Raw genomic sequence first — 23,895 nt, 5'->3', positions numbered from 1 at the left:
GAGTGGGTTAGATAATTACAAATACGGCTGCAACCATATCGATGTTGTATAGAGCAATGAGATTGACAGATCAGTGTAGTTTGTTGCTGTTTGTACCAGCTTACAGTCTGGGGCAACATAATTGTGAAAAGAGTGTACTGTACATAACGTACTTACTGAAAAAAATCTCATTTTCTATTACTCGCTCATCTAAAAAAATTATTTACCAGATTTCAAAGGGATATTCTAATCCTTTCCTGTTTTCAAGGACCGCGATGTTGGACAAATAAAAAAAAACCTGCCCTTTTCTGTGGATTTGGGAATACGCATTGGTACCCACTTCCCCTGAGAGTGCAACAACCGTGGGTTACCGCCAGTCGACCGACCCATTCTTGGAAAAACAGAAGTGTTCTTAAGTGATTTCCGCGCTGCAGGAGCTTACCGCAATAGAGTTTCGTATTATGTATCTTTCAAACTTATTTTTTATTTTTTATTTGATTTTGTACATTTTGAATCTCTTTTTAGAATTTTTTAAAAATTAACCTGTTTTTAACACTTTTTTGGATATTTTAGGATCTTTGAAATATTTTTATGGGGGATATTTTTCGATCTTCTTACTGATCTGCGCCGCAAAGGGAACGTACTGGCAGGGTATCATTCGATATGACCCACCACATGAATAAACATGTCCAGTTATTCTATCACTTTGTAATGGCTTGTCATCGAAGAAATCGGGCTTTGATGTCAATTTAGGCCTGGGCTCAGAGAAGCGGGTCTTTCGGTCATCTGTGTGGATATAAATGAACTGTTTTCAGGAGACAGCGAAAGTGTCGTCGATGAATTCGAAGCCCACGCATTGTAAATAAGAAATATACGTCGCATTTGTACGTATTTTGCCATGACAGTGGAAATCAAGATGGGCGATGAAAAAATGATATATTTGCTATGGCGAAGAACATACCAAATTTTACAATCGGACAAGTATAAAGATCGCGATTTCAATCGTTTGCCCTTCTTTAAAAATGTTTTCTGTGTTTTGAATAATATAAACCCGAATTTTACCGGTATCTTCACCTTCTATTGACGTATGCTAGTTGAGGGGCACGTTTCGCCACTGTGTGTTACAGCTATTACTGACCTCCGCCGATCATGCTGAGCTCTCCTTCAATCAGGGCGGCGAAGAGGGCGTACTTTACACACTTTGAGTGACTTCTACCTATAAAAGTTGCTGCATTTTGGCTGAAAGATATTCCTTACATGATTCCTATTTGACCCTTTCTTTAAAGCTCCATTGGCTATAAACTTTAAATATTCGTTCTATTATTTTGATTTGTAAAATGTGGTCTCTCGTTTCACTCGAATAGTCATGTTGACGAAACAGTTTTCAACTTGTTAACACAGCGTGCATGTTTGTAGTGTTGAAAACTCACTTAATCCCGATCTTTTGTTTTCATTTGTCGACAATACTAGTGTTTACAATCCGATGTGATGCATTTACAAGACTATAGCTATTTGTATTCAACACTTTGCAGGAAACGTAGAAGACAGTGAACCCTATTTACCAGAACGAAAGTAATGAAATCATAGTTGAGTTACCAGTTACTGTTATTGTCCCGTTCAGCCATAAATTGCTTATACTTTTACAGAGATTAACCTTTTGAAAGCTGTAATTTTTCCCCACCTAAATTTTAGTGCAACATTTTACAAATTTTCATGAATTTTTCTGTAATTTTTTGGTACTTTTTGATCAAAAGGACACAACTTTAAATTGACTACAATTTTTTATCAAAATTTTGCGGAAAATCTGAAAAGAAATTGTCCTGATCTGAAAAAAAAAAATTGTCTGCACTATATTTTATGAAAGCAACAAAAGTTGACTTTGGCACTAAAAGGGTTAAGAGTGCACACGTGACGCATACGTCATCACATTCTGCGCGCTGTTACCATACTAGTATTCTGATGATGTCACGCATTCTCTGGTCTTTTGGCATTCGTTTCAACGTGAACCGCATTTTTTCACGTATACATCTTTTCTGAGAGCGATTTTACGCTCACTTCTTCATAGATTTGCTAGTCAATAATTGTGTTCCTTTCGTTTCTGTTGATTTCCCTCTTATTTTGGGATGTTTTAGGTAACAAAAAGGTATACAGTTGGGAATCGCTTTAGGAGTCCCTTTTCTTCTCATTTCTGTAAATAAATAAATAAATAAAGAAAAAAGAAAGAAAGAAAGAAAGAAAGAAAGAAAGAAAGAAAGAAATGCAATATCAAATCGATATCAGTATCAATATGCAGTATCGATTGACCTTCGATCGACCATTCGGGCAACGCTGCAACTGTGGTGTGCTGTTCCTATCAAAATTATTTTGAACAGGCGTCCGCAATCTGTGAACGCTTTGGCAGAAACCCCACTGTGCCTCACTTTCCTTACTCGACGCATCATTAATTATATTCAGTGTCCAATTGTTTTTTTTCTTGTCATAGCATTACACATGCGCAGTCTGTACACGGTGTTTCTCTGTGTACATTGGCAGAAGTGATCGCGTCATTATGTTCTTTGTCGGACTACGGAGAGCGAGAGTGGGCAGTGAGGCGCCGCATCGCCGCCGAATCATAGTGTGATCGCTGAGACAGGCGCGCTGCTGCACAGTATCACTATTGCTGCAAATTTTAGTCGCGTTCCATGGTTCGCAGTACAGCCATCTAAGTGTTTGACCTCGACATCAGTACAAGCGTTGTGGAAAAGACATCTTATAACCATGGTAGACATATGTACCACGCTAATTCTCACACTGTCGCTCGCCGCGGCGTTAGTTACCTCGATCGCTATTCCAACGCTGGATGACTACACCCACAATGCCGTGCTGGACGCCGATGAAAATTTTCATGTGTATTGGAAGTTCGATAAGGAGAAGATAATTTTTGAAATCAATGTCCGCACGACAGGATGGGTGGGATTCGGGTTTTCGCCAAACGGTGGCATGCCGGGATCTGATATTGTCATCGGCTGGGTTCTGAAAGATGGAAACGTCAAATTTACCGTAAGTAGTATTTTATTGTTGTGCTTACCGTAAAATTTGAACGAACAAGTTTCTACTGGTATGCAGAGCAGGAAACGTTATAGGAAAAAGCAACCATCACTGGTACAAATCAAACAGAATTGTGGATAGGATAATTTAATGTGCTGTGAGCGCGTCTACCATAGTTTACAAATCAGCGATTTTGCTTTTTTTGAAAAAATTGCTTTGCTTTGACTCTACTGGACAAAAATGAGCTAAGGTAAAATTTGGAAGTAAAAAAATTGCCGCTAGGATGGGTGAAAAATGCAATTGTTGCCTTACCCTTTTCCGCCCTTCCACCGAATGGTTCAACCCAATGATATCTTCAAGGCCAAGTCGCTGAGGGCAGTTACCTGGCTCTGTACATGATGATTACGGGACACCTTCTTACACCCTCGTTGCAATTTCCTGGTCGACTATTTGTCTCATATCACATTTGGATTGGATAGCACATTTCTGACAAGCGAAAGGAGCAAAAGACACGGAATCGTCACACTGTGGCGACATGACGCTATTATTATTCGTTTCGTGATAGATTGTTACTAGATTGTTACTAGACTCGCCCTTTGCCTCCTAAGACCCTGACGTACTCGGAATCTTCAAAGTATAGACTGCACGAGACGTTCATCATGTTCATAGTCCGTTGGTACTATATAGACTTCATTTCTCGGTAGATACGCTTGACAAGTGCCATTGTTCGAGATACGCTTCTCCTATTGTCACGTCCGATTATTTCAAATGTTTGACTGGGGTAAGACAAGTGTGCATATTAAGCCCTATGTTGTTTTCTTTATAACTTTATAAATACTGGGAGAGAATGGGCATAAAACTCATACAAGATATTTATGACCTTTTTTGTTTACTGTATGCAGACGACATTGTAATTTTTTCAGATTCTGTTCGTAATTTACAGGCATTAATTAATGTCCTCTCACAGTTCTGTAAAAAATGGCGCATGTCTGTCAACCTTGACAAAACAAAGATAGTGATCTTTCGTAAAGGGATTTACCGTACAACTCATGAATATTAGCTTTTCAACAACTCCGAAATCGAAGTAGTTTCATACTACAAATGTCTGTGTCTTGTCTGGTCTGGACTGTCTTACAGCCCCTCGTCCGCTACGCAGCTCTATCCTCAACCATATTGTGATGCGCCCTCAACGGTCTTTCTAGCAAGCGAGTCTCACCGAGCCAGCTTGGGCGGGTTACAGCGTAGCCAGACAGACGTCCTCGCCAGGCATATATTATTTTGTATAATTTAGACAAATTAGGGAACATACATGGGCAACATCAGTCAAACACATTTTACTTTCGTACGGACTAGGTTAGGCCTTAGATGCACAGGATGTCGGTAACGATGTAGTGTTCTTGGATTTATTGTAGAGCAGAATTGCAGACATTGTAAACAAACATGGTAAGCAAAGCTAGCTGCAGAAAACCAAAGCTTGCACGTACAGGATGTACAAAAACCTGCTTGAACCAGAAGAGTACCTGTCTTTAAATTGTAATTGTAAATTAAATCAAGTTGACAAGCTTTCGCACACTTTCGGTGCTCATAGTTTCACCTTCAAATCGAGATGGGACGAGGTGATGGGATCGATTTAAATCTTAGAGTGCGTAAATATGAAATCAGGAGCAGTCGGGGACGAATGTCATTTCTTTTAATCTGTCCTGTGTATAACTCTCTTAGGAATGTGTACTTACCAATTTTCGCATTTATAGAGCCGAACCTTAACAAATGTCGAACATTAATGTCTGTGTCAGGCTCAGACCGATTGACAAATCTTGGTAATATGTTTTCAAGGCTATGGAGCTGAGACCGTCACCTATGATCACTTCTGAATTGAAAAGGAAGCGGTCGTTGGAACTGCGCATGTGCGACTTTCTTGTTTACGAACAATGTATTTCATGCACTATATATTTATATATTATAGATGCATCATGTCAACATAGCTGCAACACGTAAAATTTACGATGTAAATTATGACAAACATGCTTTAACTTTAACCAATCGCCAACGTACCTTTGATGCAGTGTTTACATCGGTCGTAGGGTCCCAAGCGACCTTTGAGCGCAGTTCCGACGACCGCCTCTCTTTAATGAATAATTTTACTGGTGACGATGACCACTGGTGTATTGAACTTTGTGTGAGATAATTCCGTTCGTAACAACGTCATAGGACGTGACTACTTATATAAATTGTTTCAGGATCGTCACGCGACAGCATATTCAGAACCAATCGTTGACAGCCGACAGGACTACAAGTTGCTGCTCGGAAAGGAAGAAGACGGCTTCACCATTTTTAAATTTGAGAGGTTGATTGACACCTGTGACGACGAGTATGATTGGCAGCTGAAGGTAAGATTACATTCATCCATCATGAACTAATGTTTATAATAGGCCTCAATGGTAAAGGTTGCTGCGCCATGGCTAATGGGCAGTCTTACCCACACGGTTGGCAAAAATCATTTTTCCTATTATAGAATTATTTGAACATTGGTTAATACTTTTCACCTAGCAACAACCTAGATTGAGGTCATAGGAGAGGTCAAAGCCTCATTTTTAGGAACAATTTACTTCATAAAAGTAAAAATCCTAATTACTCTAAAATGCTAACTGTATTTGAAAGTTCCTGAACTGACTGTCCCAGAATTCAATAAAAAGTGTGACGTCAAGTAACCAGAGTCATGACAAAGTGACTGCCACACCTTTTCGCAAGCACAGCGCTGCAAGTGGTGCATAAGGGGCAGGGAGACTCTGAGCTCAGTTGCAATGAGAGAAGAATTATTCTCAGATAACGTAGGCGTAAGGTCACACTTTACAAATGACACCAACAGCTGTGTCGAGAACTTTAATAGCACTACTGCGAAAGGTATAAGTGTGTGCATTGGCTCCGAATCAAGTCAAGATGTGTAAAGGGAAGGGGTCATCTCGTCTGCGGCTGTGCGTATGGAACGCATATGAGGTGTATGTTGCTATGCAAAACATATTCCAACATCCCTTGTGCGTATCGAAAATTTTCAAATCGCGGCTGTACTTTGATTGGTGATAGCGGCCGAAGCAGCTTCGAATTCTTATGAAACAAGGGACTAAACCAAAGTTTATTTGGCAAATTTTTGTAGTGATTCGAATGTAACAAAACTGATGAACTATGAACATCTAACAAATGTTAAATTGGGTTCACATTTTCTCGACATTTGTCTCCATCGTCTTGGAAGAGGCACTATTTACAAGAAAGTCGCACAGCCTCAGAAGGGACGACCCCTCCCTTATTAACATGTGCACGAAGCTAAAATAAGTTCACTGGGAAAACGTAGGTAACTTTCATGCCAATTGAGACAACTGTGAAAATGGTCTAGAATAAAGGGATGAGTGACAGATCGATGCATATCCTCGTACACAAGTATTGAAAACAGCATTGATGATTAGCACGTGTGCCCCGGCCAGTTGAAGCGCGAGTCTTGACTCGTGTGGCACCTTCACGCCATCGTAAACGTCCACATTGATAGCCAACTATGACCTTTACATGTTTCCTTGGAGACTTCGCACCAATCACGGGCCAACCAAGGCAATCTCTCCATAGTTACTCACTATAGCATCGCAGCTCGTGACACTTCCTTTACTACAGCTTAACTGCTTTGTATCTCGCCCCTCAGATCCATCCCAGATCAAAATACATATCTCTGTCGACAATACAATATTTTAACGCTTTACTATGAACCGCTATGAATATTTTGAATTTTAAATACCTGCATTAGGTAATTTGTTTCCATAGTACCAAAACTTGTACGGTGACCCACTTTTTTAGCTCAGTGTCACACATTTCACACGTGTCGTTTCTGTTTGTCAGTGTATGTGTTGTGTGTCTGTCTGTCTGTTGACAGGTACCACATGCTCATGGCAAGAACTGGTTAGATTTGGTTAGCGTGGCTTGCATATTAATGAAGTGAGAAACATCACTTTTTTCACATTATGGTTTCTAATGAAGACAGTAATGACAATGTCGACGTATATCAAGAAATACTGAACAAACTTTAATGAAACTTTTCACCTTATGACAATATCAAAAAATTATGATGATACTGTGAGTGTCACGAAATTATCTGCTCATTTGCATATTTAATGAACTTTGTCATTAGTGATATAACTCCGAAATTCCTACACCAAATTTGATACAGATGTTTATCTGGTAGAAATCTAATTGTTTCATGAAGCATTAAGCAATTTAAAGTTGATAAACAGCTCATTTGCATATAAGTTGAAGTTTTGTGATTAGTGATTTATCTCCGAGAGTACTGTGCGAATGTTGATGGAACCTGCTAAATAAAATGGATCTGACAGATATCTGATTGTTCTATGAAGCGGACTACTATGTAATGAACTTGTTGTAAACCACGTGAGCACATTCAGTTAACATCTTGTTTTAAATTTGCATTTGTAAGGGAGTGGTTAAAAGTTTCGTTGAGGAAACAGTTTGACAAACAGTTACAGGTCCCTCACTTTTGAGGCGAGTGTGCATAGCATTGGTGAAAGTCTTCACACAGCGCCACCAATGGGCTGGCTGTACTTTCCAACTTAATTATTACGAGTGGTGCCAATTTTGTACGTCAGTTCTCACATTGAACCTCGGGGACAGATATTTGGACTGTCAAATTTGTACATTTTTTTGTAATCTAAATCGAACAATAACTTGTGAGGGTCATTTTAAAGCTCTTTGAGTAAGAAAAGTTTTCACCGTCTATGTTTTTCGGAAATCGAAAATTTGATTTTTACTTATAGAATTATTAGGGAAATACAGATGGGAGCCATTTGAATTTCAAATATCACCAAAATGTTATGTAATTTATTTCTGTAACACCACACTTTGCACTATGACCTCTGATTTTTAATCTTGTTTTGGTAATAGAATGGTCAAAATTTACATTGAGGAAAGTTTGAGCAACCATATTGTCGTTTTGTTCATGGAAATATTGATCTCCCAGCATTTAATAATCGTATGTCACATCTTATCCCTGAATTAGCGAGAGACTACTCGTGTGATTTGGGCGTACCATGCCGAAGATCCAGCGTCCGTTGGTGGTTCTGACACAGTACTTCGTCACACGCACCGCGGCTCCAAAAGTATCTGGCTGCTGTCTATTGCGGAATCGGCTGATCGTGACTTGGGCGAAGATGTCAAGACTTTTGACCTCCTCAGTAACAACGTACGTAAGTCAAAGGGGCGTGTAAACGATTTTCCGTAAGTTACGAGATCTCGCGAGAACTGAAGTATCCAATATAGCGAGCCTACGATGGCTGTGAACTGGTAAAGTTAAACGGGACGCAACAGCGCGCACAATATAGCATCATGAAAAAATCTCGTAAAGTCTCGTACAACACAGAAAATGTCTATTCAACAGTTTTCTACCACAGTGCACATTTTGAATAGCAAGGAAGCAGCCATTCGATAATTTAAATTGAATTTCTCTCTCTCTCTCTCTCTCTCTCTCTCTCTCTGTCTGTCTGTCTGTCTCCCTCTCTCTCTCTCTCTCTCTCTCTCTCTCTCTCTCTCTCTCTCTCTCTCTCTCTCTCTCTCTCTCTCTCTCTCTCTCTCTCTCTCTCTCTCAGTATCACCTGCCAGCGAAGGATACTACGTACTACTGCATGGGATATAAGTTACCAGCATTGGATACAAAACATCACATGATCGCTGTGAGTACAACTAGAAGTAACACTCTATATCAGTTATCGTTAGTTTCTCATCGTTATAACTCGCCTTTGATTAAGAAATGGTTGACTGTATTAAAATGTTGAAAATCCATAAGTGTGCCAATGTGCTTTAAAGGTATGGGGTCGTTGGAACTGCGCCTGTATCCAGATATAATATCTAGATATATCGCGTTTACATTGCTGGAACATTTAATTTTTACTAAGCCAACATGTTTTAACTTTCATCAATAGCACAAATCACCCTCGATACAGCCTGCACTTTAGTCTTTGGGGTCGTATACGACCTTTGAAAGCCCCTCTTATTAAGGTGGCTGGAAAGGCCAGAGCGTCAGTTATCAACTTCATATAACTATTAAAATATAAAAGTACTCAACATTCTCTGTGGAATAAGAAAATTAGGCATTTGGGGTCAAAGGCATTGCAGAATTATAGGTTGTTGAAACTTCTGAAAAACTGACCAAATAAGATGAAGTTGGGGAGTCCTTAGTGTATTAACTATGGTAGAGGTCCCCAGCTTTTAATAAATGTTTGAAAAGGGAAAGTCATTATTTGCTGTTTTTTTTTCAGGAAAGTTTGACAAGGCAGTGCTTGCATTCAGAATGCATGACTGCTATTGTAAATGCATTTTTAGATTCTTTGAGTGTCAAAGAGGTGTCAAAGTGAGATTAGCCAAAAAGACTGCTCTGTGACTTCAAAAGAGGGTTGCGAATATGGCTTGTTTTCAACATTTTTGACGGAATAACAGTTTTCCTACATAATTTTATGCCAATTGAATCCAACCTATGAAATGAGATATGGACATGGAATTTTTACAGCCTATTAACAAGGTTACAGACAAGATAGCTATGGCACAATTTTTCTGTATTTGAAGCACTTTTTGAAAAATCACATTTTGAAATTTGAAAGAAATTTTAAATAATTTGTTTATATGTAAACCCATGTAAAATCATAAAAACAAATTTTATTTACAAACCCTGCCGTACACATCTTACAATTAATAGTGTCAACATATTTATAACTAATTTGGTAATATTAAGTACTATCCAATTATTACTAAATTCAAATATGTAAAAAAATATCAAAAATTAAATTTCAATATCTACTAGTGTCATATTTCAAAATCATGGCTGCAAATATACAATTTTTATATTCTTTAGAAAAAATATTAAGTAAGGGAGTTATCCTGAAAATTTGAACTAAATATCTTGATTTTAACACTTGAAAGTTGACATTAACTCTGTGAAAATAATTGTTGCAAAAATAGCCTTTCCAGCCACCTTAATCGCATTTCTCTTTCTTCTTTTCATTCAAGTACGCGCCGATCATTACCAAGGGAAACGAAGCAAACGTTCACCATATTCTAATCTTTCAATGTCGCTTCGGCTTCAACGAGACTCTCCACCACGGAATCGGACACCAGTGCCGAACCCCCAACATGCCCTGGGAATGGTATTACTGTTACATGCCCTTCGTAGGCTGGGCCGTCGGTGGTGAGGTAGGCAACAATACATGCAAACTATTTCTTGACTTGCTATGTTTAAAAAACCGCAGAGTAACTCAGGGTCTAACATGTACGACGGTCACACTAGCAATTTCTTGGCATACTACATTACGAACGATAAAATTTTAAAGTTTATGAGTTGATAAATCTTATTAAACTAATGCAAAATCGTGTCCACTTCATGAACGCTGAATGTGTTCTGATTTTGCAGTCTTCTAGCCATGGATATATGGATATGGCAAACTGTTTTTAAAATGTCTTTAAGTTTTTAATTTCTTCATGACAGACATTCTATTTCCCGGAAAACGCTGGATTTTCCCTGGGGGATGAAAACGATCCAACTCATGTGATGGTTGAAATACACTACGATAATCCGGAAAGCCTGGGAAGTGAGTGTACTCGATAAGGCATTAATAGAAACTTTTTTGGCCCCCGTGTGCCAAAGGCACACGGGAGCCCTTGTTATCATTCTGTTAGTCTCCGTGTGTATGTCTCTGTGTGAATGTCGTTCAACCTATGAGCATATTGAATAAGAAGAGTGCGCAAGGGACTGTGGGATTAGCCGTCAAATTCTACGACCACACAAAATTAATTCTGCCACCATATAAAATTAATTCGAGGTACTAGTAAAATTAATTCTAGACTACATAAAATTATTTCAGCATGTTAAATTAAATAGAAAATGAAAAATTGTTTCGATACGCTGATAAAATATTATTCTGGACTGCACAAAACTAATTCCAACACATAGAATTAATTTTAACAGATTAAATTAGTTCCAGGAAAATAGAAAATTCATTCAAGATAGCTGTAAAAATTAATTCTATGCTACATAATATTAATTCAGCATGTAAGATTTATGTAAAATATGTTTAATTCAAGGAATATTACAAAAACTTATTTTCAGCACATTAAAATAAGTAATAATAATAATGTGTTCTTATATAGCGCACATATCCACAATAACATGTGCTCAAGGCACTTTACAATTATTATTACCCTTGGTCAACTCCCTGGGGAGCAAACAACAGCTCACATGTGCAATCAATAAGCGCAGCAAAGCTAAACGCATACATTACCACCGCTGTCCTACCAGGTACCCATCACTCCTGGGTGGGGAGAGTCAATGAGGTATGAAGTGCCTTGCACAAGGACACAACACCATGGCCATGCCGGGCTCGAACTCACCATCCTGTGATCGTGCATCCGCTGCTCTAGCCATGATGCCTCCACATCAATGTAACATTATTTTGACCAGAATGGACCTCCATAGAAAACTGATATATTTTCTCGGCCATTCTGTCACAATTGGGTGTTATAGTACTCCAGAAAAGATTATTTTGTTTAAAGGATATCATAGCATGCAAATACACCTGAAAAAATGATAAAACAGTCTCATTTTAATAATAATGAATAATGAAAAGATGCAACTCATGCAGCATTTGAAGCCGGAAAAAATCTTGCTAAATTTTGCTAAAATTTAGGTCGTTACAATGTCCATCTACTAACCAATGACCCTGGTTTCTACAGATATCTACGACAGTTCTGGTATTCGCATCTTCTACTCTTCTAATTTACGAGAATATGACGCCAATTTCGTGGTTATTGGTCAAGATGTCAATCAGTTGCTCGTCATTCCCCCAGGAGTCGAGGAATTCCGTGTCAATAGCTACTGTACAGCGGAAATGACGCAAGAGGTAACAGGGTATTCCGTTCACGAAAAAGTGTCACGACATTATTTTGAACAATGAGAAGGTAGACTTGTTTTTGCCTCCGTGTGGCCAACATTTTGTATTCCACTCGATACAGTCTTCCGGTTTGCGTGACAATGTCGGTGATTTTCGACTTATGGCCATTGAAAGAAAAATCTTTGTTTGCCGACCTTGGATTTTTAAAAACCCTACCAGGCAAAAAAAAGAACCAAACAAATACAGACAAAAAACACAAGTGTATTAACATAAACTTGTTTTTTATTTGGTTTTTTTGGAAAAATATTATTTTTATTTGTAATAGTTTTAACATTTTGTTAGCTTTCTTAATTTTCTCTGAAAATCTACCAGCACGCAGACGGCAAACAAAGAAGTTATTTAAAGCGCCTAATCACTAAGAACATTTGACACATTCACAGCTCTCTGATGTGAATTCATATAAGTTAGATAAGTCATATCGGCCAGTTTCGAATTCATAAGCGATACACAAATGGTTGTTGTTTTTGTTGTGTTGTTGTTGTTGTTGTTTATATTGACATTAAAGCTCCAATAGTTGTGAATTTATGTATTATTTTCATGATTTTATTTTCAAAACACAGGAGAGTGGTGTAAATGTACTAACTAAAGGACATGTAGTAGCAGTATCACGGCTCGCTGATTTGACCATGCCTACGCATTTTAAGAGGTTAAATAATAAACGGGTGTCGCACTCATTCAATGGCGCCCCCATTGAAAAGTACTCAAAATCCAGTACTTCCTGCACATACACATCATGATCATAAAAGAAACAAACACGGTGCCATTTACTTGAATGCACAACACACGATGGCCAATAATTTGTTGTTGTAATCTTTATTTTCTCGGTCTCATGATTAGTTTTTGAAAATGGCGGGAAATCTACATTTGAATGTACATGCCACTTTCGTCACCTACGACAGAGTTAAACACTTTTTTCAGTCTTTAATTCGTCTTATTCAAAGAAAACTACTGGCAAATTGGGGATATTTTGAGATCTGTTTATTACACATTCACAGTAATTGGGGCTTTAATGGATATCAACATTTTCGAGATGTAGTGCTACAGATCTTTCAGGTTGACCGTTTACACTTGCATGTTCATCACGCATATTTTCTTCTAAAGTACACACAGAATATTTATTTATTTTATTTATTTTATATGTTGATAAGCCAGACATTTAAATTGCCGATTCATTTAATCACTGGTTACAAAACATGAACGGCTCTCAGGTCTTAGGAAAGACTGTTTCTAATTTGTATGAAAACATACCACCTGGTTATTGTCTCAGCAGAGACAGATAATTAATTTCCAGAACACAGGGTGCCAGTTTATGACCCCTTTCAAGTAAACAGAAAGGTAGTTGACTGCTGACACAGACAACATTGACCACTCACACGCAAAAGTGTAACCAATAGATAAAAGATTAATGTCTGGCTTATCAACGCATTCTGTGTGTACTTTAGAGGGAAACATGTGTGAAGAACATGCAAGTGTGTAACGCCCATCCCTGTAGAGATTTTATCTCGAAGCGTCCCTCACGTGGCCAAGGCGTGTGAAGGTCATATACACTAACACATAATGCATAACATATTCCTGAAAATAAACTGCATAGTACGTTGAAAAGAATTAGCTGAATTTCTCATATCTTGGGGAAGTCGATTAAATTCATACAAACCATCATGACAGACACAGGCCGTTTTGTGTGTGTCTCGTTCGTAAATGGCAATTTGCCAAAAACCGGACATCATGTCTAAAGTCGAAAAGTACTGGGGATTTTGATCACTGATCATTTCAAGAGACTCTGTAAGGTTTGGTATAGGAAATACGTTAGGTTTAGTAAGAGAGTTTACTCTGAGATAGTCCAAGCAGAATCGATACTCGTTCGACGATGATTTTTTTACAAGAACGACCGGCGAAGAGAACTGAGAAGTGCTTGGGGAAATTATACCTTGGGCCAGCAAATTATCAACTTCCTTCTCAATGACCTTGCGCTTTTCTGGGTCAACTCTCTAGGGCGGCATTTTAACAGGTTGAGCCCCCAGGACTAACTCAATTCTATGCTTTATGACATCACAATAACCCAACTTCTTATCATCACCAACAAATGCTTGTCGATTTTTCCATAATATTTCTTGCAAACTCTTGCTCTGTTGATCATTCAAAAATGAATCACTAAAATCAAACTGACTCAGAAATCGTTGACGGGCGGTTTCATTTACTTGCTCATTCACATTCGTACAGACATCAATATCCAAATTATGAATAGTGGCACCCTCCCCCGAAAGAAAACGGAACGCACCCAGTTTTGTCCCCTTTCTTATGTATACATCCCTTTCGGTCGTATTAACTAATCTTACTGGAACTTTGTTCGTCTTTGTCATCGATAAAACATGTGCTGCCACGACTCCCAAATGGCTCAAAGTTTTGGTGTTTTCTGTATGTCCGAGAATTCCATCGGGCATATGGCCATTAAACTTACCGGAAATTTCTAATTCTGAACGAGGCGGAACAGTGAAGCCCTCGGTAGCCTTGACAACCAAAGCCAAATGAAGCTTTAATCTCTTACTGGCAATATCAATTACAGCTCTATATTTCGTAAGAAAATCAACACCAATAATTAACTTCTGTTTCAAATTTTCAACCAAATGAATAGACATCAAAACTTTCTTACCAGCAATATTCGCACGTACATTTATAACACCTTTAATTGGAATTTGACGATCATCAGCTAATTCGATTGCGTTGTAATTTGACTTGTGAATTTTTGATTGTACAATTTCGGAATTTCAGATAACAAACTCACCGGAGCAACCGTAATTGCAGCACCTGTATCAACAATTGCTAGAACACTTCATTCTACTAACATTGATAACATTAATACCTTGTACACAACTATCATCATCAATATTCAAATTCCCCTAACTACGATCGTGACAAGTGTAAATGGTCAACCGGATAGATCTGTACTTTCTACAATGACTTTTATGACGTTTAATGATTACACGACGTTCAAAATTAATCTATATAGCGCCACAGTGTTGTCATATAGACATTTTATTCCGCCAGGGGTTTATCGACGGAGTCACCGGACAACCGACCAACGTAACTATCTTCGCCGTTGGCCTCCATACACATCTAATCGGCAAGGCAGTGAGTGTTACACATGTCCGTGAAGGCCAAGATTATGAGGTCATCATGAAAGACGATCATTATGACTTCAATCTTCAAGAAATTTATAAACTGCCAAGAGAAGTGCAAGTTGAACCGGTACGTTCAATAGCTTTCGAGAAAGAAAACAAGAAGACGGAAGTAGAATTACCCTTAAAAGGAGGGGTCGTCCCGTCTGCGACTCTGCCTACTATGGGACCCATACATCGGGTCTTTTGCTAAAACCAACATATCCCATTCAACATTGCTTGTACACATCCAAATGAATTTTTTTAATATTTACAAGCTTTAAACGAATCTCTTCCTAATCGAGAATAAAATGGTTTTGTTTCAAGGTATTAATCAAACCCCAGACAAATAGAAATACGACTAGCAACGCGGCATGCCTTTTGTTTCATGGTGGTCTCGGTAGACTATGGCCTTTTCATATTAAAATGAGCTTCACAGGTGTTAGATTTTTTGGAGACTTTGTTCGTGGTTGATAATTGCACGAGATTATTCGAAAAGTACCAAGAGATGGCATCGTGCTGCCAGTCGCGTAGCAACCATACTTACTTTGTGAGCTCTCAGGGCAGAAACATTGCTTCGCACCAATCAAAACATAACACACCAGCAGTTTCATAAACACGTCCTTCCATGATCAACTTTTAAAAGATGATATGACTGACCGTAAACAAAAATGAGTAAAACCAGACAGTATCAATAAACGACTTTCAAACACACTCATTATATATTCATAAAAATGTGTGAGGATTTTTTTAAATGGTAAAACTCACTTTCCCGAAGCTCAAAACTTTCCTGTATTCGCCAGCACACCAATTCCGCTCAGCACCACACGACAACAACAACATCAACTTTACCGAACATACTTTCGCTTAAAAATTGGCGAAAATCCGGAAATTACTGAAGGATGCATGGTCGGCACTCTTCGGAAAAGAGAGTCGAGAGCTACCTGAGGCGAGGCAAACATGGATGGCTTACGTGCGTAAGCACTTCACACCTTGAACAATACCCGTTGCTAGTCTGTCCTTCTATTTGTCTGTGATCAAGAGAGACTAAATCGTAATATTTTATTCTGTATGATTTAGGCCACTGGCTTGTTGTACAGTGCAGAATCTCCACTCATAGTTGAAGAGTTTTTTGTAACTTCGAACAATACCAAAAAATGTTGCATCGATAATAAATTTTTGATAAAGTTATTTAAATGTTGCTGTTGATAGATACTTTTTTCAAAACTTCAAAATGTTCCACAAAGGGGAAATTTCCCCCTAATAATGTTGGAAATCTCCTCTTAAATTTTGAATAAATGGACAAACTCAATAAACGTCACATTCATTTCAGTTGATTTTAATGACAAATACGACAAATTTTATTTGTTTTTCTTCCGAGGTATCAAGCCTGTCCACTTTCGATGTATAAACTATGGTGATGTAATACATCGCTTGTATTTTTAATGCTTTTAAAGGGCGACGAACTAATCTGTGAGTGTGTCTACGACTCCACTGGCCGAGACTCGCTGACATATGTAAGTTACTCAATCAATATTGCAAGAAGAAGAATGTTTCTGTTAAATCAAAATAGATCAAGACACCGTGGATTACGTACAAAAACAAAACATGAAAATACGTTTCCTGGCACAGTTAGATTTGAAGCACCCTATTCAAATTTGACAATTTCGTGACTGACGTTGACGATTTACACAGTCCTGCAGCACTATACGAGTAGAATTCTGCATGATACCCGTATTGCACCAGCACAACAGTAAATACAGTTTCTGCAAGGTTTGATGGCGTACGTCTCGACAATTTGACCTTTACAGGGGGGATACAGCACCAAGGAAGAGATGTGCCTGGCGTTTCTTTACGTGTACCCGCGAACTGCATTGGAAGTGTGCTTCACTCACACTGCAGTGAATGAAACTCTCCTCGCTGCAGGCATTTTAGATGTCGATAGGTAAGTAACTGTTATTTCACAATCACCCATTCAATGAAAGGGGCTATAGCTGAAATAATAAATAAGTTATTGAATCACTCTTTGTTAAGGTAGAACGCGCCCCGAGTACAGTAAGGTATTCGGGCTCTTCTTTTTTAACTCTTGGCTCATCTACCTCTTGTAGACGCTCATTTCAACCTTTGAGTGCTGTAATTTTTTCAACCAAAATGTTACATTTTAGCAACTTTACATTTTACAACGTTTTACCATTTTATGAATTTTCAGGTCATCTTTTATAATTTTGGAACAAATAGATATCACATAATATTGACTACAGTTTATTAGGCCATAGTAATTAAATTCTTTGTTTTGCGTCCACTCTAAATGGGAAAAGGTACGCGTCTAAGCGGTTGACAACACACATAAGAAAATTAACACAACGTTATTTGATTGCAGCGAATAAAAAATTGTAACAAAATTTTAGTTCAGAAAAGCTAAGCGGTTATGTCCTAAAATTTCCTATTCAAATACACTGTGTGTTTTTCATGAACACCTTAAAAACCTAAGCGGGTGGGGACGCAAAACAAAGAATTTAATTACTTTGGCCTTATCAAAATTTTCGCAAAAATCTGAAAAAATTGACAGGGATATATCTAATATAGATGACAAAAATTGTCTTTGGCGCTCAAAAGGTTGAAGCTCATAGGGTAAGAAAAATTATCACCCACTTGGTTTTTCCCCATAGAGTTAACACAGGGATGGCAGCCATTTAGTACCAAATTTAAACTTTGCAGGGTGACCCCTAGTTTTTATTCGCGATTTTGTAAGAGAGTAGTAGTTGAAAGTCTCACTGAGAAAAGGTCTAGTTTTTCACTTTCGAGGTGCATACTGTCTTGATAATCAAGATTTCATGCGTTTTTTTTCCGGAATTCCCTCAAACATCCTACCGGGTAAATTTTGGAGATAAACACATTTCTAATCATCGCAATTTCAGAAAAGCAACCGAACAGTCACATTTTACACTCCTGCTAACGTTTCACTCGTTTACAGCTCACGCGATCCTCCAATGGTCTTATCGCCATCTCGGTGGGAAAATATGACCATACATGAAGTGTTTGACGACATCGAGTGGGACGAACAGACAAAGAATGAAGTGCAGCGAGCGAACAACAAAGGGTACAAGAAAAGCGTTTCCTTCGGCATGTTGGGCGGCTATAATTGGGAGGTAGGTGTATACGGTTATTCAATGACTTTTTTTAATTTGCATAACAGAATTGTAACAGTTTTAAGGTCGAAAAGTATGGTTGGTCGACACTGCTCTCTTTTGGTCATGTTTGGATAATTTGTTCAAATCTACTCTAGGATTGTTCAATTTGCAATTGATACCAACCACAAGTTTTTGTCCACGCAATAAGTAATTAATCGCAGAAATACTGGAATTAGCCTCATACTTGCTACGAGCCATGGTCGTCTAAACAATGCTTCTTCGGTGCACCTTGCAACTTGACAATGTCTTGAAATTGCATGGGCTCATTCTGCAAATCATGAATGAAGAGACGACCCCCAACTGAACGGATTATGATCGGCAGCCAGTATCATTCACGCATACACACAAAAGCAAAACGCGTCCGATGTCGTTCGATTTATAGCTCACATTTGTTTATCCATATTCCAGGGCACACCTGTATCTCTCACGCGAATTTTTCGTGAAAATGAGAATTTCTTTGATTTGATGGTGTTATAATATAAATGAAGAATTACGCTCTGGCCATTAACGTTTATATCTTGTATTTGGTGCAAGGAAGGCCAACGTCTCGGGCTACACCTGGTCGATGTTCATATTAATTTCTATCGTTCCCCTCATCCTTGTCCATGAATAAAGGCAACGCGTCTCCCCATATTTCTTCAATGATTACTGTGTTAATACGTCAGAAAATTTGAACGAAAAGTCATATACTTGTCATTCCAACATTTAGAAGTCTGGGATTCTAGAATACCGGATGCCACATCTTGATGTTTCTAAACCACAAAAAAAATCCGTGCCCAAAAGTTTTAGTGTGACTTGATGGAATACTAGTGTAAAATCAATATTTTTGTTATGAGTTTGTGCTAATTCTTCATGAATTTTCATTTTTTTTGGTATAATAACAGAAGAAAGTGGTACATCGCCCAATTGAAATTCCGGAGAAAGTGCCGCCACCACGACCAAACTGTCAGCATGTGACATCGACGGCTTACAAACCCGAACGTTTTACTTTCATATTGCTAACCACAACCATTACATGGACAGTATCGGTTATCGTTTTAGGATATTAAAGGTATACTGTCACCTGTTCAAATTTTGCAACAGTTACCATGGAAAGAGAAAATGTAACAATCACAGATTTTAAGCGGGTGGCCGCTTTTTAAAAACAGCGCCCTCACATGGGCATTTTGAATACCACGGAACGCCCCTTTGACCATATATGGGCATATTTAGATTACAGGTGACTGTATACCTTTAAGGTATACGAAAATAAACTTAAACTTTAGTTCAAACATTTCTCAAGCAAAGTTTTAAATACTCATTTTCAAAATCAAAAATAAAATCGGGGGTTACCGTACAAGTTTTTGCACTAGAGAAATAAATTAACCAAAATTTCCCGATAAATTCAAAATGGTCGCTATTCCTGCGTTATCTCCAGAGGAATATAAATTCCCGATTTTCACAAAATTTACACCATAAGCATCGAAATGAGCCCCAACAAGTGGTGGGCCAAAAGAATATTTCACAATATTTCCACACAAATACGATATTTTCTTTTTTCCACCTGAAAGCGAATATGTATTACCAAATCCTAACATTTTAAAGTCTGTATCTTTATTTGGACTTTGACGAAACAACATCCTTCAGATTACTATTTCCCTCTATTAAGAGAGACTTTGTGTTTTCATGTTTATCATGTTTATCGAAAGCGAAATCAACTGGTGTGGACGATGTTAATCCAAACTTTTACAAGTTGGTGCTCCTGTAGTTGCTGACATCATAACTTACCTGTTTCATATGAGTTTAACAATTTTCTGTTTTTCCTAATGTTTTCAAATGTGCAAGAGTTGTTCCTCTGTACAAGAGTGGAGGTAATGTTGGAGATATGTTAAATTATCGTCCAATTTCAATTTTACCGTCTCTTTCTAAAGTTTTGGAGAGAGGTCATTTTCATAATGTTCTTTATAATTACTTGTCATACACAAACTTACTGATTGACACCCAGTCTGGTTTTAGAAAAACCTTTTCCTGTCAAACTGCGTTGATTCGGCTCGAGCTCAATGACGAAATTTTACGTAATATGGACAAGGGTTACTTCAGCAGTCTTCTTTTACTTGATCTGTCCAAAGCTTTTGATCTTATCAACCACTACATTTTATTAAGGAAACTGTCTTGTTATGGTAAGCAGATAACGTTGTTGCCTAATTTATATCTTACCTCGCTTGTCGACAGCAAATTGTTAGTTATTTAGGGTGTTTGTCAGAGAGGTGTAATATAACTACTGGTGTTCCCCAAGGTTCAATCCTGGGTCCATTTTTATTTTTGCTCTTTATCAATGATCTATCTTTATGTGTTGATTCCTCAAGTTTACACATGTATGCAGATGACCAAACTTTGTTTGCAAGTGGTCAATCTATTGACGATGTTAATGATATAATGAATGATGCCATTTCACCAATTTCTAATTGGATTACGGCAAACTCAATGAGTATAAATGTAAAAAAAAAAAGTATCTTCTAGTAACTTCTAATTTCAAGTTGAATCGTCTATAAGAGACAAACAACTCATTATCTGTACATGTTAATGGATTTGAAATTCCCCGTGGATATAGTGGAAAAATCTTGGGAGTAACTGTTGATGAATGTTTATCATGGAATGAACACATAGATATCCTTTGTAAGACTTTGAGTAGGAGAATTTATCTGTTAATTGTTAAGATTACGCACATTTATTCCAATGAGCCACCACATCATTTTATATAATGGTCTTTTACAGAGTACGCTTGACTACTGTTGTGTTGTGTGGGGAAACACAACAGAAACAAATCTCAACAAAGTTTTCATTTTATAAAAGAGAGCTTTACGTATTCTGTTTGAATTACCTTATGACTATCCTTCTCTTGAGTTATTTTCTCGGTTAAATGTTCTGTCCATTAGACAAAGAATTGTTTATTTCATGGGAGTGTTAACATTTAAGTGTATGACTGGAAATGCACCAAAATATCTGTGTAAGTTCTTTGTATTTCAGAGTGATGTTCATCCTTATCAAACACGTTCTGTTTCTCGTCAAGACTGTTGTATTCCAAAGTCAGTTTTAAATACTGGTCAACGGAGTTTTCATTACCGTGCTACAAAACTCTGGAATTCTCTGCCAAACGACATAAGACATGCGCCTAATATTATACAGTTTAAGGTGAAGCTAAGAGAGTTTATCAAACTGAATTTTCCTTTGTGAACGACTTTATTATCTTATATGTACTTCTGCCATTATTAAGATTGTTGTATTTATTGAGCCCCGATGAAAATTACTCATTTAGTAACTCGGCCGCTCATTAAAAGTGTACATAAAAATAAAATAATAAACAACATTTAATGACATGAACTTTCGAGAACAAAACTACCCTTTCCAACTACCTTAACTCAATAGTTTTGGTATGTCAAATCTGTCTCGTGGGCAATTGTCACGAAGCTGTTCGAACCGTCACGGTGAAACTCGACACTGTGCTTTTGCATTGCTTCTTCGGATCGATACTCTAAAATTTCGCAATGAAAATTTTGGATATAAAGCTTTGTGAATTTTGTCAGAGTAATTTTATTGAACATGAGATTCATTTTCTTGTAGTGTACTGTACATTTTATGATTATTACGATCAACTTGTTACTTAAAATGTGTCATCAAGTGTAAGAAACACAGCTAAATTTATTAAAGGAGTATTTTTTGAAGAATTTTAGTTTATATTAACGTGCTTAGCATGATTCTCCGATATTGTCTTGTTACTGTGTATAATATTGCCGTATGTTTCTGTTTTTGAAATTGACATATAGGCCTAAGTCAAATTGGCAGGGATTTAACAATACATTTCGCTTGACAGAATATGTATTTCACCTCTTGTCTTCTATGTATTTTCCGTTCAAATGTCTTCTTATTTATCTGTAACTTTTTATTATATTCGACTGATCAAAACTTTGCTAAAATCATGCTTGCTTTTGAATAGTGCGAAAGGAAATTTAGAATTACAGGTTATAAGTAGGGTAGGTCAGGTTGCTAGGAAGAACAAATATTACTAGTATATTTTATTTCGCTTAATATGCTCAATACGATCTCTTTCCATGTTAATCAGCCATTGAAATTGTTCAGTAGGGCCAGGCATGAATGGTCAAATGAAATTGTCGGAGGGCGGTGTCCTTTTTTTTTTTGCAGTGATTGCAATTTTGATAATGTATTTTCTAAATCCCTAATGTCATGCATAGCCGTATGTTGCTGTGGATTATTTTAATTTCTGCATGTAGTGTCACTTTTGGTCGATATCGACGGCTGTTGCATGCTAGCAGATCACGCTTTCCTATTCCCTATTCCTGACACCTTGTAACAAGACTACCCAATTATCGCTATCATTTTCTCTTTGTTTCTTGGACCTGGTAAATTATCTATTTACCCTGGACGGTACTGATCATTTGACCTGTTTTGATATCTTATTGGATCATTTGTCATTTGAAATACACAAATGGCGAGAGCTCTATCAATTGTCAATCGTTTGCTAATTCGAATTTAACCGATCCGTGCGTAAAATAATTGTAAGTTTCATCGAAGACACCAGCTAAACTTGAAATTACCATGGTAACCGAGACAATTCCCATAGCAATGACAAAACTATGTGAATTAGATATTCGATAAAAGCCTATTTATACACTTACTGATGTGTTAAGTTAGGTGATTAGCTAGTGTCAGAAGATGTTGTCAAGCAACTATGACGCGAGGGCATTCTTGGGCACCACTAACAAAAAAATCCGCCGGTGCGCACAAAGTTCCCATAATGGCCGCATTTCCCCATTTTTTCTCTCGAAATTCAAATAAATCAACGTTCTTTGAAGATAAGCTTATATTCAAGCATACAATTGACCTTTACTCAACATGAAGCCATCTAGAAGGTCGATTTTATAATAGAAAACCTCCACAGGTAGGTAACTTTAATTCAATCTAAAACTAAGATTCTTACATTTTTTGTAGAAGACATTCAGCTGGGAAACAATCGGACATCTTCCCCAAATTAATGGGGACCAAAAACAGAAAAGACTTGCAAGCCTTAAACTTTTTTACTGCAGTGAACTTATAAGGTCAATAACCCTGAGTGACACGATGTCAATCCAAAGTGCAGAAAATAGTTGGTTGTATTGTTTAGTTTTTGTGCGATGTCTCAACTTTTACCAATATCGGTGGAACCTTTGTGGAGATTAGTTAGTACACTGTTATGCGGAATGCTTTGTTTACCCACCAATATAGTCTGTTAGTCTGTTTTCTAACATGAACAATGCTTGCCTAACTTGAGCTTCAGTTTGGAAATCCCATTCTTGTCTCCCGATATATCATTCATTGCCGGTGGAAACTTTGTGGAGATTGGTTCACTGTCATGCCGTGTACTTTACTTACTCGTAGTCTGTGAGGAATGTATTACCTGAGTTTAATGTTTCCGACAATCATTCAAACATGTCTTGTTTAACTTGAAATTAAGATGTGAAAAATACGTGATATAAGCCTTTTTATACTCCTATACGGATTTGTAAAGTTAGCTAAGGAGCT

At 37.6% G+C, this 23,895-nt stretch overlaps 1 protein-coding gene across 1 annotated transcript; it reads left to right on the top strand.

Moving 5' to 3' along the window:
• Nucleotides 1–2,473: 2,473 nt before the first annotated feature.
• Nucleotides 2,474–22,206, top strand: LOC139139730 (DBH-like monooxygenase protein 1 homolog). Its single transcript, XM_070708595.1, has 12 exons — nt 2,474–3,018; nt 5,244–5,393; nt 8,057–8,239; nt 8,643–8,726; nt 10,057–10,239; nt 10,532–10,634; nt 11,776–11,942; nt 15,039–15,239; nt 16,606–16,665; nt 16,960–17,093; nt 18,123–18,297; nt 19,224–22,206. Exons 1-12 carry the CDS (start codon nt 2,737–2,739, stop codon nt 19,386–19,388), a joined length of 1,887 nt encoding a protein of 628 aa, XP_070564696.1. The 5' UTR covers nt 2,474–2,736; the 3' UTR covers nt 19,389–22,206.
• Nucleotides 22,207–23,895: the final 1,689 nt, after the last annotated feature.

The sequence above is a fragment of the Ptychodera flava genome, chromosome 1 (genome assembly GCF_041260155.1).
Source record: "Ptychodera flava strain L36383 chromosome 1, AS_Pfla_20210202, whole genome shotgun sequence".
Taxonomy (NCBI): domain Eukaryota; kingdom Metazoa; phylum Hemichordata; class Enteropneusta; family Ptychoderidae; genus Ptychodera; species Ptychodera flava.
Note: the sequence above shows the minus strand (reverse complement) of the source record. Positions and strands in the feature narration are given on the sequence as shown.